A 16,900-nucleotide genomic window follows, 5' to 3' on the forward strand; every position below is an offset into this window, starting at 1 on the left:
TCCTTCTCTTTCTTCCCACAGTTTCCTGAATACAAATCACAGAGGGCTGGGGGGATGACTAGCTCGAGAATGACTAGGCCTAACTAAGAAATTTCTGGACTCTGACATGAAGACTCTGGACACCACAGAATCCACAGCCACGGAATCTGAAAGAAGCATGTCTGGTCACCTCTGAGCTCCTGCTCTCCTCCTGGAACCACCACACTCCAAAAATCTCTGCCTCTCTGGCTTCCTTAGAGGCCCAGCAGGACTACCATCAATGGCTTCTCAGTGGTGTTTAGTGCAATATAGCCCCGGGTAGAAAGGGGAGAGAGGATGAATGGCAGCTTCTCCCTCCATCCTCCGAGCATAGAAGTGCCTCTGGAGGTGGTGGAGGCTGTCTGGGTTGGCCAATCCAGCTGGGAAAAGTCCTGTTTGGCCTCTCAGCCCAGGGATTATCTTGGAGAAGCCATCCACCTGTGTCCGTTAGTGGAGGATACGCCTGAGAGCTTCCCATTGCTTCTGTCTCCCTTGAAGGTCTGGTCTAGACAGAGGCTGGATATCTTCTCACCTCTCTCAGCGTTTAGGGATTGAGGATGGGCCAAACCTGCCATTGCTGTGGCCCTACCCAGGCCGTGGTTGATGTGATGGCTCCTTGCTATGTGGTGTGATGAGCCAAGTATTTTCCCACTGCCCCCCAAGACCCCAATTCCCCTTATTCATATGGGTCACACTGACTCAGTCAGGTACTATTTGTAGACCATGTAGACAGCAGGGGGAGCACCAGGCTTGGGCCTCCTCTGAGCCATGATGCCAAAGGTTGCGACTCTTGAGACTCTTGACTCTTGGGAATTCTTGGTTTATTTTGTTTTCTCTTCTGCACTCTCCTGGTACCCCCGGCTTTTCCCTTTCCTTCCCCTCTCAGACTCCTCTAAAATGTGGTGCTCCTGTGAGGGGACCTGCAGCAGTCCTGACTCCCTGGTGCCTGGTGCTTATGACCTACAGGTCAGGCCCTGCCTCAGGGCTTGACCTCTGGATGTCCTACATTGGACCTCAAGAGTGTTGAGCCAAGTAGACTTGAGGCATGGCCATGGGGTGGTATCGTTGTTTCTTTTTGTGTTTTATGACCTTAGCAGGCTAGGGGTCTTCTTCCTTCCTGGCCTAGGTCTAGGCGTGGTCCCCCAGGGATGGTAGTGGGTATATTGAAGGGAACAGACATCTTAGGAACTTTGGCTCCTAAAGAGTATACACATGGAGTCAGCCTGTATCTAGAGGTCTGGTCACTGACTTGAGGCAGGGCCACTGGTTAGAACTACTTCTAACCACGGCAACTGTCAGGTTCCTGGAGAAGGCAGACATCCACAGCCATGTTGGAATGGAGTCTAGTTACCCCACAATCAGGCTTGTGATCATCCACTTCCTTTTGTTCTCTCCTGGTCACTGCCCTTACCTGACCCTCACGAAAAGAAAGCTCTAAGCAGATGGGGGGACTGGACTCCATTGAGTCCCATTCGCCCTGCAGAAGGGAAGGGGACCTTGTGGTGCTCTGCTAGATGGGACGGTTCTTACAAAGCAGCTGGAGATGTTCTCTGAGAGACTGTCTCCCACCCCAGAAAGGTGCTGTGTGGCTCTCCAGAGGGAGCTGGCCTGATATTCACTCCTTTGAGGATTTCCAGGGGCCTCCTCACCTCCTGCAACGAGCAGTTGTTCGCTCTTGAAAAACCTCAGTGCAAGGAGAAGGCTGAGTTCTGACTCTTCGCCCACCACCCCAGGGCCTCCTTCGAGTTCTCCGCACACAGTAGGTGCTTCATAGTCATTCTTGGGTTAGTAGATGAGTGGGAGGTAGGAGGCGTATACCTGGGGACAAACATGGGGTGGATTTAGAAAGATCTCAGGGAAATGAGTTTCTCTTCCCTCGGGCGGCTGTGGTCTGTGTGCCCTGTCTGCCGGACACGGCCATCCTTGCTCTCCATAGCCATTGCCTTCCTTCCTTTCTGCCTGCTTACGTCAGAAGAGGGTCTCCCATTTAAATGTGCTACCCCACATTTCCTCATGCCTCAAGTCTGGTCCCATAAAAGCAAAGATGAAAAATACCCCCTGCAAAAAAGAAAAAAAAAAAAAAAGTCCTTTAACACAACCCCGGTCCTCATGGATGTTTCTGGTGTCTGGGGCTTACGCAGCCTTCCTCCCCCGCATCAAGAGGTAAACGGCTCTGAAGTGACAATGCCACAACCATTGTGCTGCAGGAGCCTTCCCAACCTGCGATCCCCCCTTTTTTTTTCATAAGAGACCTGGGTTGTTGTTTTCTTGCTTTTATGTTTGTTTCTGTTTCTGTTTTGTTTTGTTTCATCGTTATTTTAATACGACCTCCATCCACAAACGTACTGTGAACTGGAAGATGGTGGAATTCAAAAAGATTTGATAGAAACGTTGGGTGGCAGTTTCTATTTACCATTTCCTTCCCGGCTCCTGTGTTTGCTCTCATGTTCCCGCACACTGGGGAGGCTGCCCAGGAGGAGGACCGGCCATTATGCACCCCCTTTTCTCTCCTGTACCCAACATACTGCTTTGAGGTGTCAGATGCAAATCAACCTGGACTTAGGGCAGGAAGAGACTTTATTCCAAAGAATCACTGCAAGAATAGCAATGGGAATTTTATAAACAGGAACGGCAGGGAACGACTGTAACAGGGCAGACTCTCAGAGCGACCTCCCCAAGGTTAGCGTTAGGGTCTCAAAGCCCAGGCAGAAATGGTCTTTCTTTTATTGGAAGGAATAAACGTGGCTGCCAAGCACCACATTCAGGGGATGTCTTTGCGCCCAGCCTTTGTGGATCCTGGGTTGGGGGGGCCTCTGTGCAGGTTCAGACTGATGCAAGGTCAAAGTCCAGAGTCTGCTGGGGAGGCAGGAAGCTTAAGTTTGAGCCAATGAGTAAAGCACTTTGTTCAGATGGAGACTTCTGTAAACCTTTTCGAAAGCTAAATTAACCTCGGGCCAGTATCACAGTCCTGGGATGTGTTGTTAAGGGCCTTGGCGCCATCTCTGGAATGTAAACTTCATGGTAGGATAGCACCCCCTGTCTCCTAGGCCCTAGAAGTTTCGGCTTGGGCACCTGGCTCCAAGGGGTCACTACCTGCTTGCTGTAGGTTCCCTTTGGCCTTGTTGATTTCTCCCTCTAGAAGAAAAACCGTGTTCTGCCCCAGTTCTGAGCTGCTTGTAGATCGAAAGGTCTGAGACAGTTGCGGAGTCGTGGTCACAGTGTCCACTGTATTGCAATAGTCTCTTGCTCCTCTTGCAGTAGCTCCTTACTATCTCTTGCAATAATCCTTTGGAATAAAATCTCCTCTTACCTCTGTCCTAATTTGTTCTTATTTGACAGAGGATATAGAAGATTTCTATTTTTCAATTTGGAAACCACTTCTAAAGTTGTAATTGTGTTAAATGTGCATTTAGCAGCTCTGCTGGACATTCCAAGAAAGCCAAGAGAATGTCAACTGGAAAGGTACCCCTGCCTCTATGGAAGCCTGCTAAGGAGAGGTTCTGCTGAAGCCAAGCCCAGCACCCCTAACATCCCCCACTCTGCATCCTCCCACACCATCCACTGTGTGTACGTGTGTGTCTGGGATCCAGGGAATGTGAATTTTCTTTTTATCTGGGAGATTGTTCACAGAAAACAGATCCTCTTCTCTCTTGTCCACTTATTAATTGTTTACAATATTTGTACATCTATGCAAAATACTTGAATAGGCCATGGTGCCTTTTTTCCTTGTTTGTATTTAATTAAAGTGTATTGTTTGTCATTTGGAATGTTATCTGGCTTGGCAGCTCTTTTTTGTTTCTTTTAATGTCTCATTGCTCAGATTGGATAGGATCCATGCCGCACGGACTCCTCTGAGTCCCCGCAAAGACCATCAGTACAACCTGTAAGGCCATGCGGTAGATTCAGCCAGACCAAAACCCTGAGTTTTCTCGTGACCAGTAGAGGGGGCTATTTTTCTTTGCACCTGCACACAGGTTGGTCTCCTTTAATTAGGTCTAGAGTCAAAGCCCTGAATGATCCTGGGACTCTCTGATGCTTTCTTCTTATCCTAGATTGCATTTAGAAGACAGTTGAGAACTTGTGTTCACCTCATCATCTCATTACTGGGGATCAAACTTAAAGAGGGAGAGACTTGCCTGGTGCCTCTTGGGCTGGGTAGGTGGCTCAGTCAGGGCTAGAGCTGGGTGTGCTTTCTGATTCTAGAGCCCTGTGTGATAACACAGCTCATATCCGTTAAGCCTTCTCGGTCCACAAAAGGATCCCACTCTCATTCTCTCGCCTGACCCTCATCTCAATTTTGAAGTTCTCTAAGAAAGATGGAATACTAATGACCGTCATAGGACGTGACATTAACTGAGTACTTAATACATGTGAGGCACTACATACAACTATGCTTTTCTTTATCTGGATTATCTCATTTAATCTTCATGAAAACCTTGAGAGGGTGCTCTTGATATCTGGTCATACTTTTCTAACCTCTCATGGTTATGAGGTTACTCAAAAACCCTAAAGGTATCTAAACACAATGCTTTCATTGTGTTTCACTTAAACACACCTGCTCATGAAATTAGTCTCTGCCTGTGTAATAGACCACTCTGTTGGCCAGTCTCTGGGTTCATAGTCATCTATTGGTCTATAGCATAATGCAGAAAACCTAGTTGGATAGACCTGGGTTCAAATCCTGACTCTGCTATTTGCTAGATGTGTGAGCCAAGAGAAATTCCAGAACTCTGAGTCATTCTTTGCTATGCAAATATAGGAATGTTACCTACTTCTTAAAGTGCCATGATTGTCAGTAGTGTCCGGCAAGGGCTGCATGCTCAGAAACCACTGACTACATTAGTGTCTCAGTTTAATATGCCAGGATTCTACTGGGATCTGTTTGGGGCAGAACTAGTTCCCAAGAAAGTTTAGAAGTTGTTCGTATTGTTTCTTCACTGAGGATAAGCAATGAGAAGACCAGTCTTTATGGGTCTCATATCTGGATGGGGAGATCTCATTCACTTTCCACCAGGCACAGGAAAATAATGAACACAGTGGTATCAGATATTGTAATGGGGAACAAGTTTAGTCTTTTGGGGAAACTCACAGTGCCTAGAGGTTAAGTCTGTGGTTTTGAACCCAGAAATGAACGTTTTCTCTTCCTGGCTGTGTGACCTTGAGAAATTTAATCTCTGTGTGTCCTCATTTTTCATATCTAAACAGGATAAAAATATATCCACCTTGGGGATCTACGAGGTGTTAAAGAGAATTCATGTGAAGCACTTACTATGGCTGGAACCTGGTAAGGGCTCAGGCATTAACTAAGGATGGATTGTCTTTGATTCTATTCCAAAAACAACCTTCCCCACTCTAGCTGGGGCATAACTCTGAAAGGCACCATAGAGACTGTCTTGGCAGCCATGTCTTTCAGGGCCAGGGGACTGGCCTGCCAGCAGTAGAGGGACTAATTTAGTTGCTTCATATTCAAGGAAGATCAGTATGCAAGCATCAAGTAAACACAAGCTGCAGTCTTTATTCTCGACCCTGTAGACCATTCTCTCAGGGCCCTCAGTCTACTGCCCTTCTCAAGATCCAAAGTGTTGCATTGATTTTAGTCACAGAAATCCACATTCATTAAAAACTGGGAACTTGAGGCTAGAGGTGCAGGGAGCTGGTCTGTGGTCAGTCAAACCTTCGTAGCTCCAAGACCAGCCAGGGTTGGGCCTGGGCTTGGCCATTCTGAGGGTGCAGGATGTAAAGGCAGGCCATAGGTAGGGAGTTACTCAGGAAAGGTTCTACCAACGTGGGGGATAAGGGTCAGGTCTTCCCTGTTTCCAGATATTCTGGCTCCCTCCCCAATTTCCCTTTCTAATGGTCCTTGAACCAATGGCCACACTCTTGCAGCTAAGATGGAAAGGGAAGGGATGTCAGTCATATCCCTCTCCAGCTGCTCTTGTTTTGTGGATACCTCTGGCCACATGTGAGGGGACCACAGGCAGTCTCCACAGCAGGTGGTGGTAAAGCAGTCACCATGCTGCTTCCCAGTGTGGGCAGTGATCAATGGTGTTGGGGATTCAGTGGCCACTTGGCCAACAACCAGAAGGCACCCCCCTGCCAAGCCTGTATCTCCAGTTGGGCACTGAGATTCAAGGCTGGTCCCACTGGCCAAGTCTTTAAGGCTGCAGCCCAGAATTTAGTTTTTACTGCGTGGGTTTCCAGCTGGGCACCAGAGTAAATACAAAAGTCAGGGAGCCTGTGACTGCTTTCTGGCCAAATCCTGCTCTGCTCCTCACATACCTCCCCACCTCCCCAAATCATACATTGGTTGACTCCTTGAAGGAAAGGAAAATGCATTCTGCCAAATTCCAGCCCAGCAGCCAAGCCACTTTTCAAAGCAGTGTGATTACTCTTCTTTTTCTTGAGTAAGCAAAAAGTAACACTGAGCTTGGCCAGCAGAGCTCGGTCGTGAGATGTCTTTGTTGTTGTTTTGAGTTAGAAGATTATTGCTTGCACATCTCAGTGACCGGCTCCCTCGGGTGAATACTGAGAGGGGAGGGGATGGAGTAAAGATGACACCAGGATGCTAACCACCAGGCTGCAGTGCTTGGGGAATGGGCTGGTTGCGATTTTTCCCTGAGACATCAGGTGGCTTTCACAGTGAAGAGTCAGCTGAGGCCTTTCCTCTGTCTCCAGCGGCAGTGGCAAAAGCAACAGGATGCTTTATATATTGGCTGTATTCCTGTCAGTTCTGGATAGGCAGGCATAGCTAATTGCTCTCTGGGCCTCTGGGAGCCAGCTCAATTGCATCCTTGGACTAAGGCATGGAGATGCAGTCTCAGGAGAATTGGCATAAAGGATTTCCTGATGACTAGTACCTCCTTAGGCAGTGCTACATTCAATGGGTCAAATTCTAGCTTCTTCCCAACAACATAGAGATGGCACTGGCGGAATGAATGGGAAGGAGGGTCCAGGGGACCTGCTGGCACCAATGTAAACTAGGGCACTTGGTCACTGAGGCTGTGTTTCCAGGAAGTTCTGCCACCACTGCCCACTGTGTAGGGATTTTTCTCCTGGAAACAGTGATGAGGTATAAATTAACATCTCAAGAAAAGAGAGCCCATTGGTAACAGTCATGCTGAAAATAACCAGGCGGTTTTGAAACTGAGAGGTCAGTCTGTTCCATTGGGGTTATCCTCTCACTCATATATTACGAGCTTTAAGAATGGATTATAAATACTTTGGGCTTCTGTTCTGGCGATGGGGTGTTGGTAAGTTCTATGTTGTCCACAAGGACGTTTTTGTCTTCTAGTCTGATGACAGTAGGCTCCGGGGCGGGAGGTGGGGTTGGGTTTTTGTGCATATGGGGTAAGCTGGCCCAGCTGATGTCCAGGTCTTTGAAAGCATGAAGCATGAAGACACCCAGGATGATGGTAGTAAAGCCTGAGAGGGTGCCCACGATGTCGATAGCAGACATGCTGTACCACTCCTGGAAGAGGATGATGGAGGAGGTGACGACCACTGTGGTGAAGAACACATAGTAGATGGGGAACACCAGGGAAGTGTTGAATATGTCCAATGCCCTGTTGAGAAAGTTGACCTGAGTGCTGAGGGAAAGTGCCAGGATGAGGGACAGGATGTAAGGGAGGGGGTGCCGCACAACTGGCAACCCCTGGAAGAAGTTCCTAATGGTGATGCCCAGACCCTTGACGGCAGTCACAGAGAAGGCCCCGATCACAGAGCAGATGATGATGTAAATGAGGATATTCCTTTGTCCATAACGTGGGGCAATGATGAAGATGAGGATGAGGCAGGACACCACCAGAAGCACAGCAAATACGATGAACCCTTTGGGAGTGGAAGGAGATAGAATACCTCAGCTGAGGAGATACTTCCAGCATCTAGGGCCCCAGACCCATGACAGTGGGAGGTAGCATTAAGAACATGGGCTCTAGAACACAGTCATGAATGAAGACCAATAACAGGAATCGCTGTTTTGTGTGTTCATTGAGCTAATGCATACAAAGCATTTAGAACAGTGCCTGGCACACAGTAAACAAGAAATGATATCCGCGTATATCAGGCCAGGAAGACTTTTAGCTACCCTTGCTATCAGGTACCAGCCCACCATCTTATTTCTGTAAGTTGCCTTCTCTTCCAGGTGGTAGCATCTGACACAGTCAGAACCAATTAGACCATCTGCAGGGTTCATCCCCCAAGTTTTCTGGCTCTTCCCATATTTGGAGCCTACCTGTGTTTTTCATCTTGGAAGCCAACTCCATGATGGTGGCGACCTTCTCTTCCTCGGGCGCATGAATGACCATCACTGTGCTGCCGGCCACACAGATGACACAGCCCAGCTTCCCCAGAAGATTGAGACACTCTCCCAGGAAATAGGATGAAAAGATGGCACTGTATGTGGAATGGGAGAAGGGGATCAGGGCAGCCATGATTGTCCCAGCTTCCCAAAGGAAAACAAGGCTGAGCAAGCACTCATGAAGAATAATTACTCAGAATTCACTACTCTCTCATGAGGAAACTTTTCTAGATGGTACTCCCACCAGTGTTTGAAATAGAAAGTGATTTCTGGGAGCCTTCCAGCATTACTGAAGAAGTAGAAATGCAGGTGGATTTCTTTCATTTTAGAGACTTAAAGCATTCCCAGACAAAAGAGTTGGAAGAGTCCTTCAAAGCATTCTTGTCTACCTTCCTACCCAATGAACACATCCTCTTAGCACTGCTGATGGATGGCTTTCAGCCTTGGCTAACATACCTCTGCTGGCCAGGAGCTCACGCTTTATAAGTCAAACAAACCCATTATAATATGCTCTAATTATTCACCAAAAATATACTTCTGGTAATTTCTACTCCTTGTCCCACTTCTATTCCTTGGGTCACACAGAAAAATCTATTTTGTTTTCTCCCATTGGCGTATTCTAATAACCACAATGACACTAATGGGCACCAAGGCTTAGGTATACATTATCAACTAGGTACTGTGCTAGAAACTTTATTTTCTTGCTAACAACTCACAACTCTTCATGAAATAAAATATACTATCACCATTTTATAGATAAAAAGACAGTCTCATAAAAGTTAAAATAACTTGGCAAGGTAAGTTGTGGAACCAGGATCTGATTTTAAGTTCTGTCTTGCTATAAAGTCAGTGGGTTTTCTTCTATATCTCATTGAAGAGGATTCTTGTGGCTTCCCTGGGTCTTCGCTTTCTGGAGCAAAATACCTGCAGTTCCTTGTAATTCTTTTATGACATAATTCCCATTCCCCACACGTCATCTAGATGAGCCAGCAGAGGTTGTGGGAAGGAGGATTGGGCAGTCAGATAGCCTCGGTGGGGCATGCTTCTGTTTCTTTACAAAGGAAGTATAAGTTTAGGGTAAAATTCTATTGGTTGTCCTGGGACCCAGTTAACCCCAAACATCTTAGTTTAAGGTGTCATCACAGAAGGAATTGATGACTGAACGACCTGTTTCCTATCTTTCCTCTAAAATTAGCAAAAAAACATTTCACTCATAACGTCCCATTCAAAAGAGCCAGGTGACATTCACACGGGAGAGGGGTCACACGCCTGAGTTCCATGCCTCTCCCAACTTCCCAGGAGTGGGAAGGTGTGCACTGATCAGGTGTGTGATAGTGGCATCAGCTACGTCAGCCATGAAATCAGCTAGACCAGTTGTACAATGTGAGTCATGGTTCTATTTTTTTTTTGACTGTGTAATTATTGCAAAATTGTCATCAAGATGATAAAACAAAATGGAGGAGATTATAGATACTGGGCATGATTGGCTAGAATTTATCAGCGTTCCAAAGTTAGGCCAGTGATCAGAACCTCCTTGAAATGGGACTTCCGGACCCCACAGAGGAACTGGTTTTGTGTTAGTAGCTCTGAATGATTGGGGACAGTGGAAAGCACACACTTTTAGGAACAGTTATTTGAAACTTCATCAGGACCTTGGTTGAGTTTACCTGAGGGGTAACATGGCATAATGATTAAGCACCTGCGCTCTAGAATTCGGCTGCCTGGGTTAGAATCCTGGCCATTTAGAACCTGGAGACCTTGGCCAAGCTACTTAACATCCCTAGGCCTCAGGTAAGGATTCTGTGAGGATCAAACTAGTTAATACACAACATAAATTTAGAAGACCGTAAACTCTCAGTATGTCAGTCAAGATCATACTTTGGTACCAGCTCTGTTCTATGCAATTTCTGTGCATTATCTCATTTACTCTTGGAATGATGCTTCCCGGTAGGTTTTATTAGCATCCCAGTTTGCAGGTGGGGAAATTGAGACTTTGAGTGGGTAAGTGCCTTGCTCGTGGTAGTATAACTGCTAAGTGGTAGAGCAAGGATTAGAACTCAGATAGTGTTAACCTAGGGCTCATGCTTGGCCTGCCTTTTATTACCCAGGCAGCAGAGGACTTGCTGGGGTAGGTGGCTTCAAATAATCCCAAGGTGCAGAGCTCTGAACAGCACGCTGCTACTTTATGGGGGCTGGTCCCAGCCCAGATTCCTGATTACCACTTGGCAATTCCAGGCCTCAATACATTGAAAAAAAGGAGCCAGAAATGGCTACAGAGGTGACAGTAACCTTATGAGGACACTCAGTGCTCCCAGAGGTGTGATGACTGTTGCAGGAGCAAATGCGTAGGCCCCGAAGTTGGCAACTTCTCCAGCAGCCACTGAAAAAATGAAGGGGGGAGAGAGCTAGTGAGACACAGGTGCACCATCTTCCATTCCAGACTAGTGTGGGCAGAAACTACGTCCTTCACTGTTCAGCCCTCACAGACTCCCAGCCCAGCATTCCTTAAAGTCCTGAGCCTCCACCTGTCTCCCTGGAGAGCCTGATCAGGTCAGGCCCTGTCTATTCTGATTTAATCTGTCCATTCTGAAGATGCCAAAGCTGAGACCCAGGGGCCAAGGCCAAATCACATGTTCGTGGTTCTTCAGGTCTCTTGGCTTCTAGCTCAGGCATGGTTAAGTATGTCTCAGCGACTGCCAATATTTTGGTCTGAAATGTTTTTTCTTTTTCTTTTTTTAATTTTGCCAGAGGGTGCTCGCACTGGCCAGAGAGGAAGAGAAAGCAAGAAAGCATCTCTTGGACCAGTTAGTGACATGGTGGTTAAGAGGGCTGAAGCCCTCAGGGTCTACTTGTGCAGTTTGAGTCCTGGACTGGGCAACTTGAAAAACACGCTGGGCACTTGTGCATACATACCCCAAATTCCAAGAGCAGAATGAAGAAGAAGGAATTGAGGCATGGCCATTTCCTCTGGGGGTGGGGAGTATGCTTTCTCACTTTCCCTCTGTCTCTTTCTCTCTCTCTGGCTAGCACATGCACTCTACAGCAAAATAAAAAATAATAATAATAATAATAAAAGAAAGAAAGAAAAAGGAAAAGAAAAGAGAGCATCTCCCATGAGGTGTGATCATGCCTCAATCCCCTTTCCTTCATTTCTCCATCCTGTTAAGATTTTGAGCAGACACATGTACATACTTATGGCATGTCGTTCAAGCTGCTGTGTCCAGGAGTATAGCTGCATGGTTAACCATGTGGAATCCAACCCCCTTAACCACCAGGCCATGGGCTGGCCCTTGGCCTGAATCCTTAAGGTAAGTTATGGAAAGTGTTAATCATAAAATGAAGAAGCAGTTACATAGATTGATTCTCCAACAATCAATTGGTCCATGGGCCTCTCTTTCCTAGGGAAATTGTGCATAATCTAGATGGGCCAGCAGGTGATTAGAGAAGTCTGACATTCCTAAAGGGCCTAAGTTCTCCCTTGCTGAGTTTCTAGTTTGCAAACTCCTACAAACGCCTTTCCCTCTTTCTGCTGGTAGAGAACCACCGGGCCTCCCCTGAGAAAGCAGGCGAGGACCATGATAGTTTTGACTAAGTCGGGAATCAAAACTGACTTCCAGAACTATAAATACGAAGCTGGCTAATTTACCACCTAAAAGAATTAGGGTTTGATAGCTTGATCAGGTGAGAGGAAGGTGGGAGAAATATGTGAGCATGAAAATTTGGGCAACTATTAAGTAGTAGACCAGCTATGTCCTAAGTGGGCCAACAAATCAATTCCCTATGGAATGGGGGTGAGGGGGGTTTCCTGGTTTCTACAACGTACAATTCCCAGAGCCCACTGTCAACAAGCAGTAATATTATTGTCCCATGTTTCAGGGAAGCCAAGAAAATGCACCTTTATTATTAGCAGCTCTGAACACACTTCTCTGTGGGTAGATGCTTCCTGGATGTTGTCACAGTTTTCCCCTAGGAATCTGGACCTCAGATTCATACTTTCCATAACTGGGACAAAAGTGCCTCATCCACCCCTCCATCTCCATCCCTGCTACCAATAGGCCACTGTTAGTAGTGAAGAATTTCCACTTACTGGTGAGAAATCCAGCCCACCACATTGCATCCTTCAGGTAGCCATAGCCTCCGTCCACTGCAGAAAGGAATTTACAGAGTTAGAGTATGGTCACACTTTCCTAACCGTGCCCTCAATCTCTGATCTGTAAGTGCTCCTCGAAGATTGGTCCTGGGCCCTCTTCTGGGTGAGCTGATCCATTCCCAGAGGTTTTGTTTTTGTTTTGTTCTGTTTGTTTTTGTTTTGCTATAGGGTATGTGAGCTTGCCAGACAGACAGAAAGCAAAAAATCACCCCCCTGGGGGATGGCCACGCTGCAACCCCTTCTCCTTCATTCTCCTCTTAGGATCTTGGGCATGCACGCACATGCACCTGGTGTATTTCAAGCTGCTGGGTCTGGCACTTGAATCATGGTCGACTACGTTGGAGTCCAGCGATGTAACCATTGCGCCATCTGCTGGTCCCCATTCTCAGAGTTTTAAGTGCCACCTATACATACTGCCCCTATTTCATATCTAGCTCTGGGTATTTTTTTGGAGGCAGATAAATGTCTAATTATTTACTTGGCATCTCCTTTTGGATCTATCACAGGCATCTCAGCCTCTATCCTGCACCACATTCTTGATTTTAAATGTTCGTGATCCATCAAATGAAATTTAGTAAATGGCATCTCCATGTACTTAGTGACTTAAGCCAGAAACCATGGAATTTCTCTTGACCTTCGTCCCCCCATGGCTGCATCTAGTCTAACCTGCTGATTCTGTCTCTGAAAACCATCTCAGATGTGTCCACTCCATTGGCACCACCACTCTAAGGCACCACCACCTCCAGTCCAGCAGGCAACAGCCTCCTGGTTTCTCTGGTTCCACACTTATCCCTCTGATAAACCATTCCTCTCAAGGCAGCCAGTGGTCTTTTAAGAACGTAAATCAAAGAACGGCACACCTCTATCGGTAGCTGGCCAACAGCCTCTGATTGCTCTTAAGATAAAGTCTAGAATCCTTAAGAAGACCATGAAAAATTTTGGCCCTGATCACCTCCTTCTCTACAATCTAGCTGCTTAGGTTTACTTTGAATGCTTCAAGAATAGTTAGCTCTTTCCTGCCTCAGGCCTTTTCCATGTGCTTTTCCTTGTGTCCAGAATATTCTTCCTACCAGAATTTGTCTAAATCTACATTCACTACACAGATCTCTGAATGCTGTTTCCCCTCAGACACCTTCCCTCATCGCCTTAATGCTATAATTTCCCCCTGGGATTCTTTTTCACAAGACCAGCTCTTCTGCTTCATGGGACTTGCCATTTATAATCTGAACTGACTGCTTATTTTCTGGCAATTTTCCCACTAAACTAGAAGCTTCCTGGAGGCAGAAATTGTGTCTACCTGCTCAAAGCCTGGCACATAATCAATACTCAATAATAGATAAGAATGGTGATGATAGCGGTGGTGAAGATGATGATGATGGATGGGTTGTAGACAGTTTTGTGAAAATTCAAAAATTGTATGTTGCAGTTCATAGATAATGGGAAGGACTTTTGCTATTATCAGGTCCCTAATGGATTAATAATCTTCTATAAATGTTAAGAACTTTGAGAACAATTTAGCGTATAGGTTGAAATTTCAGAAAATACTCTGATAGTGGATTGAAGGAAAAAATAGATTCTAGGGAAGTTGTCTTTCTGAATGGGCGTTGACACTTGCCCTACATCCCCCTGAGCACAAACAGACATTTCTATGGCACTTTGGGAAGTCTCTGGCCTTTTGAAAACTTGTCCAGAAGTGAAAGACAGAACAGTAAAGGTGATTGCTCCAGTCTCATCCCTGTACCTCGAGTACACAAGGCTTTAGAGCTATGCACGTGACTATCTGCCTGATCCTCCCTCTTACATAATGATAAAACCAACACTGTGACTCCTTCTGTACCAAGCATCTTCCCAAACACATTACGTGCCTTCTTTTTATTTTAAGTTCATTTATTTATTTATTCCATGACAGAGAGAGAACGAGAGACCGGTACTTCCAATAGGGTCTTCATGCTGTGATCCACCCCAGCCTCAGCTGCTCAGATCAAGGCATGTGTGTGCACCCAGCACACTCAGGGAGGTCTTGTACACAAACCTAAGACCATCCCCTCGTGGGTACAGCTGTGCCGCCCAGTGCCACCCCTGGCCCTACATGTCTTCTTAATAACCCTTAAGGCTGAAACGACTGTTATCTCCATTTCATAGCTGAGGAAATTGAAGCACAGGAAACAAACAACAACAACAAAAACAAACAAACAGAAACATCTTTCCTTGCCCAGGAGGATCCCGTCAGGAGGAGTTGCTGAGCCAGAGTTGGAATCTTACATGTCTGCTTCAAAGCACAATGTCCCACAGAAACATTCAATGAGCACGTCTGAACTTGAACATAGCATCTTCCCCCAAACCTGTTTCTCCTTCTGCATTCTTCATCTCAGAAAACAGCACCATCGTCTCCCAGTTGCTCAAGCCAGAACCCTGAGTCATCTCTGACTCCTTTTTTCACCCCCCTTAAAGCCAGTCAACATTACGGCCAGTAAATGCTCCCTGTGAAAACCATCTCTGGAATCCACCACTCGTCCCCCTTCTCATCGCCATCTCCCAGCCCAAGTCCCGTCCTCGTGTTCACCCAGTTGGCTCTCAGCCTCTCCCCATGTTCTCCCATCCATTCTCTGCCCAGCAACAGGGATCCTTCCAAATCATAAGTCAGACTGTGTCGCTCCCTTCCCTTAAACCTTTCAGGGACTTAACAATGACACTCAAACTCTGTAGCCTGCTTTGCTAGACCCTTCATGAGGTGACCTTTACCTCATCTTTTACCCTCCTATGCTGAACGACTATCGTTTTCTAATATTACTCAAGTTTTCTCACCTCTGAGCCTTTGCACATGCTCTGCCTTCTGCTTGGACCATGATGGCTCCCTCTGTTCTCCTACACCTTGCTATGTCCTCATCGTTTTAGCTTCAGTTTGGAGATTTTCTTATAGAAAACTTCCTTTAGCTTTAAGTCTTGGCTTTACCTGCTCTTCCAAAATAGTCCCATGCCAGTCTGTAGATGATGCCACTTACACTACAGAGTAATCGGCTGTTGACCCATCTGTCTCTCCCACTTGACTGAAGGCTCCAGGAGGACACTGTACCCCCATGACTAGCATCATACTGGGCACACTACAGGCATACAATAAATTATGGTGAAATGAATAAACTCTTTTACACCTGAGCCTTTTTGTCCACAATTATTTCATGGATACACAAGTGGAAGTAAGTGAGGTCACACTAGGGTCTGCCTGTGTTCTGGGCAGAGGTATCTGCACTTCCATTTTGCAGAGAGGTTATGACTGGCCTGTGATGACACATCTGACCAGAAGTAAAACCTGGACTGGACCTGGAGTACCTGATCCTTGGTCCTGAGACTTATCTTAACTCCAATGAGCATATCGGCAAGTAATCAGAAAATACTGGAGTATAAAGGAAGGTCTTCTGTTGGCAGGTGGGATTCCCGTCAAGGTTGATAAGGAGCCTTGGGTTCCATCTGAAGCCATACTCCCAGACTGCAGCCCTGGTCCCTGGGAAGGGAAGCCAGCTGAGGGCTCAGCGGCCCTGTGCCCCAGCCTCCCGCACCAACAGGAGCCTACCAGCTCGAGTGGATCCCGAGGCCACAAGTCGTAAGAGTCCTTTCTTCTTGAGGATGACACTGCTGCCAATGAGGAAGCTGGACACAAATGCCAGGCCCAGGCCAATGTAGAAGCCATAGTGCTGCCTGATCCTCTCCTTCCAGCTGCTAAGGGTGGCATTGCTGGGCACCTCGGGGCTGAGGTCACCGATGATCTGACACAGGACTTGTTGGGAGGAGCAGTAGAGGCTGATCAGCGAACCTGATGGGAAGACCATGACCAAAGAGTCACACTGGGGAAATGTACACACTTTTAAATGGTAGAACTGGTCACTGTTATAGACATCCACTACTGCAGGGCTCCAACGCACACAGGGGGCCTAGTCTAAAATAAACAGTTACCATCCACTCAGTGAGCCAGGGACTTTGCTTGCAGAAATGCAGCCAATTCTTATAAGTGATGTTTTTTTAAATTCTATAGGGTGTGTGCACTTGCTGGAGAGACAGAGACAATGAGACAGAGAGAGAGAAATCACCCCCTAGGAAGGATGGTCATGTTGCAATCCAAAGTCCATTCTCCTCTTAGGACTTTGGACACACAAGCACACACCCAGTGTGTTTTAAGCCACGGAATCCGAGACTCAAACTGCAGTTGACTATGTAGGAGTTCAGTAACGTAACCATTACAGCATCTGTTGGCCCCACAAGTGCTGTCTTTTTAATCTCCATTTTGTGGATGTGGAAATAAAGATGAGGAAAGGTCAGGTACATTGCTAAGGGACACACAGCCTGTTTGACCCCAGAACTCCAGCCTGTGACCACTAAGGCACACTGACATAGGCAGGGCCTCCTACACTCTCAGACTCATTGAGTCCAACTGTCACCCTCAG

At 46.7% G+C, this 16,900-nt stretch overlaps 2 protein-coding genes across 4 annotated transcripts in view; one reads left to right on the plus strand and one right to left on the minus strand.

Moving 5' to 3' along the window:
- ADAM19 (ADAM metallopeptidase domain 19) overlaps positions 1-3,790 on the plus strand; it is a 116,504-nt gene extending 112,714 nt beyond the window's left edge. For 2 of the 3 annotated variants that reach the window (XM_027766934.1, XM_027766935.1), the window contains one exon: positions 22-3,790. In XM_027766934.1, coding sequence (XP_027622735.1) covers positions 22-87 — 66 coding nt within the window. In that variant the 3' untranslated portion in view covers positions 88-3,790. The remainder of the gene's footprint in view (positions 1-21) is intronic. The other variant, XM_014582772.2, reaches the window with a different exon arrangement.
- A 912-nt stretch (positions 3,791-4,702) lies between these two features.
- The window catches only part of NIPAL4 (NIPA like domain containing 4), an 18,321-nt gene continuing 6,123 nt past the window's right edge, over positions 4,703-16,900 (minus strand). Inside the window, exons 2-6 of the mRNA XM_014582786.2 lie at positions 16,033-16,272; positions 12,402-12,458; positions 10,604-10,694; positions 8,249-8,409; positions 4,703-7,845 (exon numbers count right to left, since the gene is read on the minus strand). Of these exons, the coding sequence (XP_014438272.1) occupies positions 7,217-7,845; positions 8,249-8,409; positions 10,604-10,694; positions 12,402-12,458; positions 16,033-16,272 (1,178 nt within the window). The 3' untranslated portion in view covers positions 4,703-7,216. The remainder of the gene's footprint in view (positions 7,846-8,248; positions 8,410-10,603; positions 10,695-12,401; positions 12,459-16,032; positions 16,273-16,900) is intronic.

Source organism: Tupaia chinensis, unplaced genomic scaffold, assembly GCF_000334495.1.
Source record: "Tupaia chinensis unplaced genomic scaffold, TupChi_1.0 Scaffold143796_1, whole genome shotgun sequence".
NCBI lineage: Eukaryota > Metazoa > Chordata > Mammalia > Scandentia > Tupaiidae > Tupaia > Tupaia belangeri.